Here is a 13864-nt window from a genome sequence, read left to right on the forward strand (position 1 = left end):
AAAAAACAATTAAAGAGGTTACAAAATGGCAAAAAGGCCTAAATTAGTTTCCTCAGTCATTTTTAAAAAATAATTAAACATGTCATCAATTAGAGAAGTAATGCAAAACTTTGGAACTAATGAAAAGTGGTCAAATAATTGGATCTATTTTTAAGCTGAAGTTTCACAGAATGAACGCCCCCTGAGGCAGAGCCGAGCTCTGCAGCAGTCGATTCGCTGTTCTATGTTTAAAAATTTAAGGAGAGAAGAGCACACAAAGACGAGAAGAAAAGTCCACGCAAAGTAAAAGTCGCTACTCACCAGTTCCACTCTGGGTCCCAGCCCCTCCAGTATCCTATGAGCCTCTTCTGCCTTTTTCTGATGAGAAAAGACAAACAGAAGTAGCACATTAGCCAGCTGCCATCACCACGGCAACACGGGGAACACGCTCACTAGATCACCAAGGCAAAAAACAAAAAACACTGCTTGCTACAAAGGGTGGACGGGGCTGGATGCATGGATAGATGGAGAGCTGGACCCGCTGCCTATTATTAGAGCTTTTAACTCAAGCTGGGCCACAGCTCCTTGCCTCAGCTCTCTCTCTCCCCTCTCTCTCTCCCCTCTCTCTCTTTCTCTATCTTCTCCAGCAAGAAAAAAAAAGAGAGAAAGATTACTCACCTCCACTGAGCAGAGAAAGGTTAGAGAGAAAGAGCAGGCAGGCATGAAAGCAAGTGGGAGTAGACTAAAAAAGTGGGAGAGAAAAAGGGGGGGGGGGAAAGAGTGGAGCTGGAGGAGTGGAGGGGGACACAAATGTGTATACGTCTTTCCAAAACTCCAAAGCAATATTCTCGCTGTACTCTTCTCCTTCATTTGCCATGTGCAGATGCCCTTGGTGCATGTAGTGACATTTTACAGCTGATGACGGGTCGGACCACATTTCAGTGGCAGCTTTTATTTCTTTATATTAGGTTAGGCTATTTGACCTAATGCTGCTTAAATATCCTCAGCAGACTTAAAACAAGCTGAACTCTAATAGTTAGACAACCGTCATGTTCAGAGAACATACTATAAACGTGCTTTCATGTAGCAAGGACAAAAACCTTCATGGTTTTAAATGATTATGTTGTAAAATTTTGTACGAAAATGCTAATATTGATGCTAAAATTTTCCGCGACGACACATTTCTGCATGACCGCCATTGCTTGATGTCTAGAATCAACAGCAGAAATCGGTGAGCATTTATCGTATCGTTTATTATTTATTGTGACAAACTTCTTAGAGGAGTTTTGATTTATCATCGTCTTGACTAATTTGAATCAATGATATTAAATAAAAAAAAACTGCATTATCGGAAATGTTATTTTTACAATTTTCTTCACTGTTTCACGGGAGCATCAAAAAAACATATCAGTAAGTTCGAAAACACCATGTGCAGTTTAGACTTATAAATCTTACTTGTTAAGTAAGTGGAGTATCAGAGAAGCCTATTTTAAATTGGAACGTTTTCAACATTTTCCGTGCTACAAATGTTTTGCCATGCAGTCACAGTCGTAAAGTTATCTAAAAAAGAAGCAAAAAATTTTTTCAAATCATAATTTTTATCGTTATCATAATAGTATTGCAAAATATCACAATAATATTCTAAGTCCATACCGTAACTGTGCTAATAAAAGGCAAATATCTTGTGTGCATTTTCGTTTTTCCATTTTAAAGAAGTTAATTTAGCAGGATTTTATTTTAATTAAAGACTTCACAGCAAATTTGACACTGGAATGTTTTTTTTTTTTGTTTTTTGTTTTTTTTTTAAAGTTTCTTGAATTGTGATCAAGGGCCACAGAAAATCATTCCAAGAGCCACAAATGGTCCACGAGCCGCACTGTGAGCACCCCTGGCCTACATCCTCAGCTACATGTTTTTAATAGACATGCTTCACTGCAGGGAAATGGTGATAAAAATCATGACTATACATCAACTCCACATCATGAGTGAACACAAGCTAGTTACAACTTGGTCAAAAGTGAGGCGAAGCTTTTTTGAATAAAACCCTTGTGCTTCCACCGAACAAGGAAAGAAAAGAACCACAGCCTTACACAATGCACATGTTGTACATATCAATTAAATGCAAATGTTGCTTCCTCATCATCAGTGAGTAGGTGTAACAGGCTGCAGAGTATTGCCTCAGAGAGCACGCTCACAGCAGCAGCACTTAATGAGCAGCAATTATTAAAAGGAGACTTTCATCCTCCGAGAGTGGAGGGAGGGAGGCTGGGGGATTTCTCTTCATTTCCGAACTGTGATACTTTCAGCTAATTTGAAAACAAAGCTGTGAAATACTGAAGTAGCTTCAGAAGAAGAAAAAAAAACCCAAGAAAAAACAAACAATATCTATGGAAGTAAAGTGGAGAGGGGAAATGTGAGGCAAAACATTGTGGTTTTCCGTAAGAGTGTAATTAATTAAAGTGCTGGTGCTTCGTTAACATCATTCATGTTTGTAAGCAGACAGATGTGAAGAGGCTGAATTTAGCATTTCAATCATGCCCCCCGGTGGTGGCACACAGATTCACCACAGCGGCGCTCGCATTATCACCGCTCGTAAAGTTAGGAGCCGATGGAACATTTTCTGCAGGTCACATGATCCGACTCCAGCAAACGTGAAACCAGATTTCTGGGATTGATTCTGCGGCTTCCCTGAGTGATTATAATCCCAAACCCCCACCAAAGGGAATCCTGGGAACAAAAACAAGGAAAAGGGACAAATGCAGGGGGAAAAATACCAAAAAAACAGCAACGCTAGTTTTACATCGAAAAGACATAAACACAACGTAGTCACAGGAGGTCCATGTCTTTTCACATGCCCATATCTGTGAGGATTGTTCTCCAAATACAGGGAGAATGAACATGAACTGAGTCGTCTATGGGGGGTCTGATGATGGGGCTGAAAGAGCCTGTGACTGTGAGCCCCAAAGGGACAGATGACAGTGTGGAGACAGGAAGAGCTGAGGCTGAAGTAATTCCAGCCACGTGTGTAAACACCATGTGCAACCATTTCTTTTTACAACACAATATACCCCCCCCCACCCCTGTGCACCCCTCTTCCCTTGAAGACAACTCAAATTTAGCATATCGGATCGCGACAATTAAACAGCGGCGCGAGCGCAGTTGTAAATACCAGAAATGCAGAAGCGATGAGCAAAGCAAGAGCGTGTGACTTAGAATAGAAGCAGCTCGAGCCTGGTTTGACCGCCACAATGAGGCTGGATGGCAGCAGGCCAGGGTGCATCATGTAAGTCAGAGGGAAGTGTTACAGAGGTTAGACTGCACGCTCGAGTCACTCTATAACTTGCGCCATCTGCCGTGTCCTCCTGTTCCACGGAAGGGCTGCGTTTTAGCTGACCACAGAAACAATCAAAGTCGCGCGCTGCGCTTCTTCCTAAAGGGTTTCCGACGGCATTTCAGCGGTTATCCGCCGTTTCTCTGAGACACACAGCAATGCAAAGTATGTTTTATTACGCACAGCGAATGCCAGAGTTTGGGCTGAACTATAATTGTCCATTTTGAGTGAAATGCCTGCACACTGCACTGCTGTCCAGCATAGATGTGCAAAATTACCCAGTTTAAAATATATGCTGGATATAAAAATAAAAATAAAAAATAAAAAAAAAATCACAAGCGGCTCTTCAGAGTTTCAGTTTTGAACTCAATTCCTACAAAGAGTGAAACCCCAGCTTTTAACCACAAGGGGGACTGAGAGCACTGAGAATCACTGCAATGCTCTGTGGTTCATCTTCTGCACACACCTCAACTTCCTGCGGCGAACGTTTCCTGCTAGCTTTTACGAGGCACTGCTCCATGAAGAGGCTGATTAATCCGAAATATTTTAGAGCAAAGATCAAGGGTTGTGTCAGTGCAAACGTGAGTCACCTTCTACTGTGTGTGCGCCTCTCGGAGTCAACTCTCTGATTCATCATGTTTGCCATGTTGACCTTTAGTAGCATATTCTTTCAGGCAACATTCCTACCTTGCACGGCAGTAACAAGTAAGAGGGGTAAGGTATGACATGAATACATTTTGACAAGCTTTGAGATTTTTTTGTTTTTTTTTTGTTTTTTTTTTTTTTTCAGATTTATCTCACAGAAAGAAAAAAAAAGTATGACAGACTGCTGCTTTTCTGGGGAGGCAGCATGTACAGACAGTATTTACTGTGCAACCCGTCACGCGGCAGCCGTGAAAAACAATAACACAGCCCCACCTTTCAACGTAATGAATACTCTGCGAAAGTGATCGAGTGTGGCCATATTGAAATACCCAGGAATATGGGTCAAAGGAGCAAGGCAGCAGATTAAGCACGCCTGTTTGAGTGTTTGTCTTCCACTTACTCGGTTCTCATCGTAGATGATCTGCACCAGGCTGCGGTGCTTGGCCTCACTGGGTGGCGGCGAGATGGGCCTCTCGGGTTCGTGGGGCTTGGCGGCTTCCTCCTCCAGCTGTTGCTGCAGCACACACAAAAAAAGATCAGATAAATTTTCCATTATATGTAATGGGGAAAATATTGAAAGCAGACGGTTTTTGTTTACAGATATTCCCGTCACAACAACAACTGTCGCTGGATGACAAATTGTCCCGGAAATCGTTGCGATAAACGATTATATTGGCATCTTGAGACAATTTTCAACTAAGATAATACTTTCTTTAATTTCTAAAGAGCATTTAGCATTGAGACTGGAAAATATCTAAAAGATCCAAAATAAAATCAACAAAACAGTTGAAACAAGAAGAATCAAAATGGATTATGAGGTCTCTGTAACCAAAATTATGTTTCAAAAAAATATTCAGCTTTGACAGGGAAAACGGGTAAAAGTGGCAAGAAGCGCAAACTAACTACTTCGTACTGGGTGTCAAATGTTGGCGGCGCTTCTCAAAATGCTGAGGGGAGCATCTCTAACGATTGTTGTCCATGTGGAAATTTTTGATCTCATTTTAATTCATCATGCGATTAATTGATTTTGCTTATTGCTTTATGTGACATACATGAAAAAGTGACGCTTATAGAATGTAGGTTATGGCTACATATATAGAGCCAAGACTACTCTTTCAAATAACTAAAAGCAACAACACAACATTACAGCTTTGGAGATAAATCTTTCATAGGATGGTTCAACTTAATGGCAGACGTGTTTCACCGGTGCTGCTATTCGCGTGGCACTGCACTCTGCCACTTAAGATTATGTGTGATCAAGGAAGGGGGAAAAAGAAACTGAAGAACGAGGCCAAACATGCCACATTTATGGAGCTACATCAAACAATGAGTTAATATACTCTGCAGCAAAACTGAATTTGATTAGCACAAGACTGCACAAAGAGAAGGCAGACATTCCTGATTCAAATGGCTTTTCGAGCAAATAAAATCGATGTTTACAGTGGGAGCGTAGAACGAGTGGCACCGCGTGTGCATAAACAAAAAGGTACGGAGGGAGAAAAATATCAAACGGGGAACTGTGATAATGGAAAAAGCAGATGAAACAACAAGGTGGCTCTGAATGTGCATTTTGGCTTTGGATTAAAAAAAACACAATACATAAAAATAAAACAAAATACTTAATTCATCAATGGGTTCAAACAAGCCTATAATAATTAAAATAATAACTGAATGAAAATGATTAAATACTAATAAAATATTCAATAGCTACAGCCTTGTGTGTATTAAAGAACATATTCACCAGCTTGTGCCAGTGATCAGTTTGTATTGCTGCAAGTCACAAAGTCATGACTTTAAAACCGGGGGGGGCAGGTGGCTTTGAAACACATTTACATCATCTAAACGAGCCCATAAAGTCGTCTCCTTATGCAAGTATTATTATGTTTATCCAGAGCTCCATTACAGCTACAAACTCAGAAGATTTATGTCAAATTATTTCCATTACCTCGAACAGATAAGGTCTGGCAGCTGTGTTGGTGTAAGAGAATGACGTAATGCAACCGAGAAGGTTTTAATAGTGATTTGAGAAAATTAGGTTAGGTGGTTATTTTTGACTGGACAGCCGAGGTGGTGTTAGAGGGCATTTTTACCCCAGCGAGGATAAGAACCGCAAATCCAGTTCAACTTGAAGTTAAAGTTCTCTAAAGACAATAAGAGGCAGTGAAATTACATGTTTACAGGATTATGAGATTAGCCAGTAAGTGAAAGAACTACAGGTGCACCAAATGCAGTGTTCTGGCTGATCACAGATCTTTAAAAACCCCAACCTGGTGATTCCAATATTGACAGATGCCAAATGTTTTTATAACTGACCCTTTCAATGACCCAACACACTTTCAATGTTCTAACCTTACTTTACTGAAAATCACTGAACAAAAAACCTCAAGACAGCTACATGCAAGTTGTTAATTTATATTTTTCTCAAAGGGAAATTAAAAGTTTATACATATTGGCGAGTCTGTCGGTCAGCCCTCAGAGAAAAAGTAGACGGTGGCTGATTTTCAGACGGCTGTAAAGGTAGATAAGTTTGGTGGATATGATCGACATCGGTCTATCACCAGTCACAAAAGAATTATGGAAATTGGAGCTGACCCATTGGTGAACACTATAAAAACAAATTAATTACTGGTAAAAATATTGCAATCCAGGTGGGGAGCTGCTAGTTTCAAATCCAATACTGAAGTGCAATATCAAAACTGCAAAGGATTGCATAGATGTAATATTTGGTAGACTGAAACATTACAGCTGCCATGCATTCAAACTCTGGAAAAGTGGAAATGTAAGCAGCAGTGAAGCAGATCTAGGTTAACTACCTTTGAAAAATGTCAGAATAATATTGCAATGTCATGTTTTCCCTCATAATGTGCAGCCGGAAAAATCCAGCCCTATTAATTCACAGATTTCTGAAAACACCAACCAAAAAATTAGAAGTGATATCTACACAAGAATCGTTTGACAAAAGCTTTAATGCCAGTAAATCAGGCTTCCACTGCGCTCTGTGAGCAATCGTTAATATAAAGACTGTCTTAATATTTTAACTTTTATGTACCAGCCGCTCCAAAACAACTCTTGACCACTACAATATGGAAACTTTCAACTACATACAGGAACATTTAATTGAACGTATTGTAATGGTGTAAAATAAAACGGATTTGCTTAACTAAACACTGAATGAAAAGTGACCTTCAGAAATACTCACAGGAAATATTTGGATAAATTTACTGTAAGCTGTGAGTTGGGGGGGGGTAAAAGCAGCAGAGTGTATGTATTCAGCTGTGACCAGCTATGTGGAAGCCGAGTTTGGGTGTCAAATGCCTCGTTTCCACTGAGCAGTACGGCGAGGGTCGGGTAGACGCGCCATTTTATCCGTTTCCATCGTAAAAACGCCGCACACCGTTTTTGGGTTCCCTTCAGTTGTAGGAACAGTGAGGTTAGGGCGAAGCTACTGGCGTCACACAGCACAGTTCATTGATTGGTGGACATAAAAACGAGAAATACTAGAGCATCACAGTTGCTGTCACGCTAGTATGACGCCATGTTAGCCGTTTGGTTTTAACCACGTCTGAAAGCAAGAGTTCAGTTAGTGGCGGAAATGCTCTTGGGAATACGCCATATCGAACCGACCCGACCAGTGGAAACGAGGCAAAAGGGTGCTGCAAAAACAGCTAATCTACACGAGCCTTCAGAGCAGGGTGGAGTAATGGTGGCCTCAATATGGTCCACACATGAGCACAGTAGGTTGGCTCATCTTGTGCCATAATTTCCCTAGTTGAGCATCTGGTCAGGCAAATTCAGGCATTCCCATGAAGACACCCCCGTTCCCTTTCCAAACCCACCTCAGAGTAAAATAAAATAAACCAACCATCATGACTTTGGCTGACACACTGGCTGAAACCTAACCTCTGCCTCCTGCCCGTTCACTTAATCTGCCAGAACTCTTTAAAAAATAGTTTATCATGCTGCTTAATTACTGCAGATGTTTTAACGCTCAGCCCGAGCCGGACTGTAATAATATCCGGAAAAACATTCTCCATTACGGGAACCTGAGGCGGATGCAGATTTTTTCTGAGAGCAGCTTTTAATCATTCAAAAGTTTCTTCTATTCACCGAAGAGAAAAGGATTCCTCGTTTCGTCTTTTTGGTTAAAGCGTAAATATTCTTAAACGACCTGATATTTTCCTGTTGGTGTGATCCTAAAATCCATTCTTGACTGAAGGACTCATCATTAACTTTGAAGTTAGCAGTTCTATCAATCCATTTCCAAACAATAAGAGAAATGCAGGCAGAGACATGGCTTCCAACAGCGACCCAGGCAGAATGTCTCAGGTCAAGTTTGGCCCTCTGCAGTGGGGGCCCTGCAGCTTTCAAGTGTCTGAAGAGTTCCTCCTGGCTTAGTCCAAGTCCTGCTTGGCTTCTGCTCTCCTCCACCAAGCTTTGATGAACCTCTCCACAGGGCTTACTTGCTCTTCCATCTCAGGTGTTCCTCTCTGTGCTCGGAATGATTAGCTGTGAAGCCAGACTTCAAAACGGGGCGGTCGGCATACAGCGTACGTGCTGTTTAACTTGGTAACGTTGTGAAAATGTAGGTGGTGTCCTTGAATGTGAGCGAAACCCACCAACCACAGCAGACAGATTTTTCTTGTGAAATCTTTGGAACGAAACACTTCGTATAGGTGTAATCACATCTATATCTGTCGTTCCTCGAGGTGCCAAAAGCTGCATTTGAAGGATTAACTAGACTTTTTTTTCCCTAATGAGTGTGTTAAGCAGTTTCCCTCCCCATACATTTCATTTATTTATTTTTACAAAATATAAAGAAAAATTTGAAACAAAATAATTTTTTAATATCAACTTGTATTTGTTTTTATTTTGCGCCTTTTATTGTTATATCTACTTCTATTTCTACATTTAATTTTAATTTCTTTTATTTTACAGATTTATTCTTATTTTTGCAGATTTTTTAAATTAGATTTTTGTGTTCATATATTTGTATTTTTCATATTTATTTTACCAATCTCCATTTTTACACAATTAATTTTATTCTATTTTATATCTGTTTAATTTTTACATATTCATTTTATTTTAATTCATTTGGTTATTTTTACACATTTATTTTTATTTCTTTATTTTTTTAGAAAGTAGTAGTCTGATGTAACAGCATGTTTGATGGATGAAAGCCAGTTTATTCAAACTACAGCTTCTTTAGAAAAACACTACGCAGCCCGCTGGGAGTCAGCGTGGCAGGACTGGCGGGGATATGAGCAGTTTCACAGTAACAAAATGTTCACCATGCTTTGACTCCCTGAAGGAAGCCGTTATTTATAGCTTCATATATATTTAACTGATTTTTCTCCGTAAAAAAAAAAAAAAAAAAAGCAAAAGGAAGAGAGGGAAGAAAAGCAGATGTCGAAAATTGTTCAGCATAATCAAAGTATGGCAAGCAACAAATCACAGAAGCTTGAATGAAAAATTCACTCTGCAGTTCTTTGCAAAAGTATTCACACCCTCTAAACTTTTCCACATCTTGTCATGAAGTCCAATCTAGATCCTACAATCACAACTACAGTGACATTTTTGTCTATTCCTCCAAAATCACTCAAACTGAGTGAGATGAGATGAAGAGCACAAGTTGAATAACATATAAAACCCTGACTTTGACTGAGCCACTCTCATTTGATCTAAACCATAACATTGTGCTGGAGTTAGGCGATCTTCTTGCCCTGGTTTCAAGTCTTTTGCAGCCTTTAACTAGATTGCTTTCTTGATTTTCCACCTATCTTCCCATCAACTCTGACCAGCTTAAATGTCCCCACTGGGGGAGGAAAAAAAAACATTTCCACAGTGTGACCCTGCCAGTTCTAAAAGGTTGTTCAGGTTGTCAGGTTTTCCGTCATAAATAGTGCTTAGGATAAACTGCAGCCTAATTTAGGTTGATAGAACACATAAAATCATAATGGATCCAAATGGCGGTTAATGACTGAAAGGGCAATCACAATGGAATGAGAATTCACTTAAAAAAAAGATGTCAAGACAAAGAGTTCACATGGGAAATAAATACTCAGAAACCCAGCTCAGAAATAGGCAAATGGTATAAAAAAATCTACTCAATTCACAGGCTTTATATCAAATCAGAAATAATATCACATTTTAAAACACGACTATATCTTTTGATTTAGGAACTCCTACCAAAGCCATAATTATAAAAAATGAATAAGAAAGGCAACAGATACTCTCAGTATTTCAACACATTTTCTGCTTTCAAGTTGCTAAAAAAAAACAATCACCAAGATAAATCTTATTGATGAGACGAAAAGATGACAATATTGACACCATGGCTGCCACAGAGATGAAACTGAGTTGGGTAAGAACCTTCTGGAACCACAAAGCGACCAGAAATGATCTCCAACCAGATCGCACGGAGCACCGACCTGCTTTTTGCGAAGCTTGCAGATCTGTTGCTCCACCATGGTGATCTCCCTGTCCACACGTTCCATGTTCTGAATCAGCTCCTCCTTGGAGAACCGAGCCGGAACCAGGTCCAAGTCGGTGTCCATGTGGACTGGGCTCACCGGCGAGATGGGCTCCAGCTTCCCGATGGCACTTCCACGCTCCTGTGAACCCCAACGTAGCAAAGGTAAACATTACATCGAGCTGAAGAGGGAGATTTTCACAAGTAGAGAAACCAGAAGATATGTTTGAAAGAATCTGTAGTGAGTGATGAATAATTGAGTCAAGGTTTGGAAGAGAAGTTCTCACATTTGTTTTTAAATCAATAACGCTCATTAACCATCTGCAGAATGTGCCATTTTTTACTGATTAATCATCAGAATAATCAATAGAATAATTGATTACTAAAACAAATCGTCAGTTGCAGCCCTACTCTCAAACTGTTACAAAGATTTAATTAAGATGTGTGACAAAGCATTAATTCATGAAAGCTGACAACAATATTAGTTAGTGAATGGACAAAATGCAAAACAACATAATGGGCACGCTTGTGCAGGAGGGCAAGAATCCATTTGTTCCCGATGAGCGACTGTGTTTGTTCTGATGTTATAAATATATGAGGCCACGATGGAGCCAGTCCTCCGTACAAGTGTGTGTGTGTGTGTGTGTGTATGTGCGCGCGCGCGTGTGTGTGTAGGAGTGAGAGCCATCCAGCTTGGGTTTTGTTCTGCGTTATTTTTAAACATCTGAAATGAAGGTTATGTAAGTGGGCTAATCTGGACTAGGCAGGCAGCATTACAGCCTTGTAGACCTGCTGTGATTGAAAATGTCAGAGCCAGAGGATGTTGAGCGGCTGTCCTAGATTAAGAAGCCCACAGTTGCCAAAGCCTGTGAGTCAGAAACAAACAAACACACACAAAAAAGAAGAAAAAAAAATGTCAAACTAGGAAAAAGCACTCGCGGGATGTTTTGACTTTGTCTAATCTGACAACCCTGAGTGTGAATCAAGGCACCGTTTTCGTAACCCGTGTTAAAACTCAGCATCCCGGAAAACAACCGAGGACAGATTAGACATCCTAAAACGTTTCACTTCTGCTTATAATTCCAGCCTTGACTAGTTTTTTTAATTAAAGAGATTAAAATGTATCTAAGGATAAACAATAAAAGTTATCCGCTTTTTGTTGACTGGTATGTTCAGCCAAAGAGGGAGCAAAATGTTTACCTGTGTATCTGAGCCATGTTCTGAATTCAATGTGCAACAACTTAATGTGAAGCAGTCAGCACGGAGTCCAGGCAACATCTCTACCTCATCCTCACCTTTTTTCTCAGTTGAGATTATTTGAAAAGCAATAATAATAATTTAAAAAAAAAAACAAGTTTGAAACTTGAAGTGCAAATAGCAGCAGACCTTCTCCGCCTGTAGATTCTGGCGTACAGCAACAGAGTTGTTGCTTCTGGCCGCCTGTTTCCCATTCTATATGAGTCATGCTCCAGGCATCAGCTTTGTCAGATACTACTGGCTCACTCCCTCTTTTCCTGTCAGTCTCCAAGTCCTCCCTTTCCCCTTCCCCCATTATCTATGCCTCTCTGCGCCTGCCCTTTGCCACTTCTTTACGTTGCTTCCTGCATTCTATCAAGCTATTGTATTGCGCTCTTGTTCCAAGCAGTGATTGCATCTGACTCCACTTATGTAACAGGTTTACACTCTTGCTGCTTTAAGGGAAAGCACAAGGATTCCTGAATACCCTCCCCTCGCGCTCCTCCTCCTGTGTTATTACTGTATCTATTTACCATTCTCTGGCTGTCTGCCTCTCCTGGCAGTTTGAGGCACTCCGTCATGTCAGAGACGCCTCACAATCAGCAGCTCCGCACAGCAAGCAAGTCATTCTGATCTGTTGCTCACAGCTTCATCCCCTTCAGTCTTTTGAAATCTAGGTCAGCTCTATTATTTATTAATTGCAGTTTCACAACTCCCTTGGTTTTCCTCTTCTGCTGCTCCAAAGATCCATCTCTGATTTAGAGCAGAATCCTCTTCTGCATCCCCTGCTGCGACAAGTTCAATGAAATCCTTTAGGTTTCTTAAAGAGTCTAGTCGGATTATCCAAATAAGTTAAATCTTAAACAGATACGGTATTATATTTCAGGGGGAAAAAAGAAAAGAAAAAAAAGAGGCAGAATCTTAACTTTGTATTATCACTTCTAAGGATCGTCTTGTAGGGTGTTTTCAGACCCGATAGTCTGGTAGACGCAGTTCGACTGGCAGCCAGAAATGTTATATTTGTTACATGGTGCGGTTCATTTTCACACTGCACTGTGTCAAATGATCTAAACCCCTTTGAGAAACCTGTTCCTATCCTCGCCTGTGGTGGCGCTGCACCAAGAACCGCTGACGGAAACGACACAAAAACCTCAGAAGGCACGAGCGTGACTTATTTCTTCGCAAAATGTAATGGAGTAGCATCAGATTTTAGCGGTTTTAGTAGGATTCCTCTATTGTTCTGGTAAAAAGACCACGACAACAGCGCTAGACTCTCGTGATTGTTTCGTTGCATTTACCCAGAATTCCCTTTTTGGCGCGGTTTCCAGTCCGCTTGGCGTCTAAATATGCGCCAGAGTTCACTTCAACCAAAATGAGACAGAGGTTTGAATTTTTGGAGTTTGATTAGATATTCACACCTCCCAAAACGAACCAGACTTTTCTAGGCAAATGAACAACAGTTAGATTAAAGCAAACTAAACAGGGCTGTTGTGAATGCACCCGTAATTCCCAAATCCTCCAAACTAATAGAATATAGTTAATATCAGTTCTTACGGGTGAATTCAGTATGATACACTAAATTGATACCATACGTTTTACATGTTTCTCACCTTCGTCATGTCCTCAGCCCCTCCGAGAGGTAACGGCTGCCGGTGGGACAGAGGCCTCATCAGAGAGTCCGATCCCATCTCCAAACGAGGACGTTTGATCTCTGCATAGTCCACCTCTGACTGGCTGGGGGCCTCCGGCAGGTAGATGTGCTCATAACGGATGTGCTGCTCTTGTCCTCTGAAAGGAAGATAAGACAGTTGTAGCAAAAAGGTTTTTGAGCTTGGTTATTGCTTTTTACTAATTAACGCCTAATAGGCGCTGGACACAAGCTGCGCAGAACTTTAGCGTTGCCATAGAGATGCGGTTATATTTGTGGACGAGTATTCTTTCTGAATACAGTCAGACGTGTTTTGCAGTTTAAACTACAATAATAAAAAAAAACACCACATAAGTGAGCTGGATGGCATTTCATAATAAACTCATGTAAAGAAAAATAAAATAACAGAATCACGGCCCACTGTACCGAACTGATATGCCATTTGTGGGAAAAAAGGGAACAAATGGTGATCTAGCCTGATGTAAACAGTGTTTTGTTTATGTTACTGTTCATCCAGACTGGCTTCTCAGGAGAAGAGTCATTTTGTTGTGCTCTG

The 13864-nt window shown here is 40.6% G+C and overlaps 1 protein-coding gene across 1 annotated transcript in view; it reads right to left on the reverse strand.

Moving 5' to 3' along the window:
* The window catches only part of ncor2 (nuclear receptor corepressor 2), a 127448-nt gene that overhangs the window by 59981 nt on the left and 53603 nt on the right, over positions 1–13864 (reverse strand). The window contains exons 4-7 of the mRNA XM_015027474.1: positions 13271–13448; positions 10384–10566; positions 4356–4469; positions 168–357 (exon numbers count right to left, since the gene is read on the reverse strand). Coding sequence (XP_014882960.1) covers positions 168–357; positions 4356–4469; positions 10384–10566; positions 13271–13448 — 665 coding nt within the window. The remainder of the gene's footprint in view (positions 1–167; positions 358–4355; positions 4470–10383; positions 10567–13270; positions 13449–13864) is intronic.

This window comes from Poecilia latipinna, unplaced genomic scaffold (assembly GCF_001443285.1).
Source record: "Poecilia latipinna isolate Pla-1442-1.1 unplaced genomic scaffold, P_latipinna-1.0 Scaffold8, whole genome shotgun sequence".
In the NCBI taxonomy this organism is placed as follows: domain Eukaryota; kingdom Metazoa; phylum Chordata; class Actinopteri; order Cyprinodontiformes; family Poeciliidae; genus Poecilia; species Poecilia latipinna.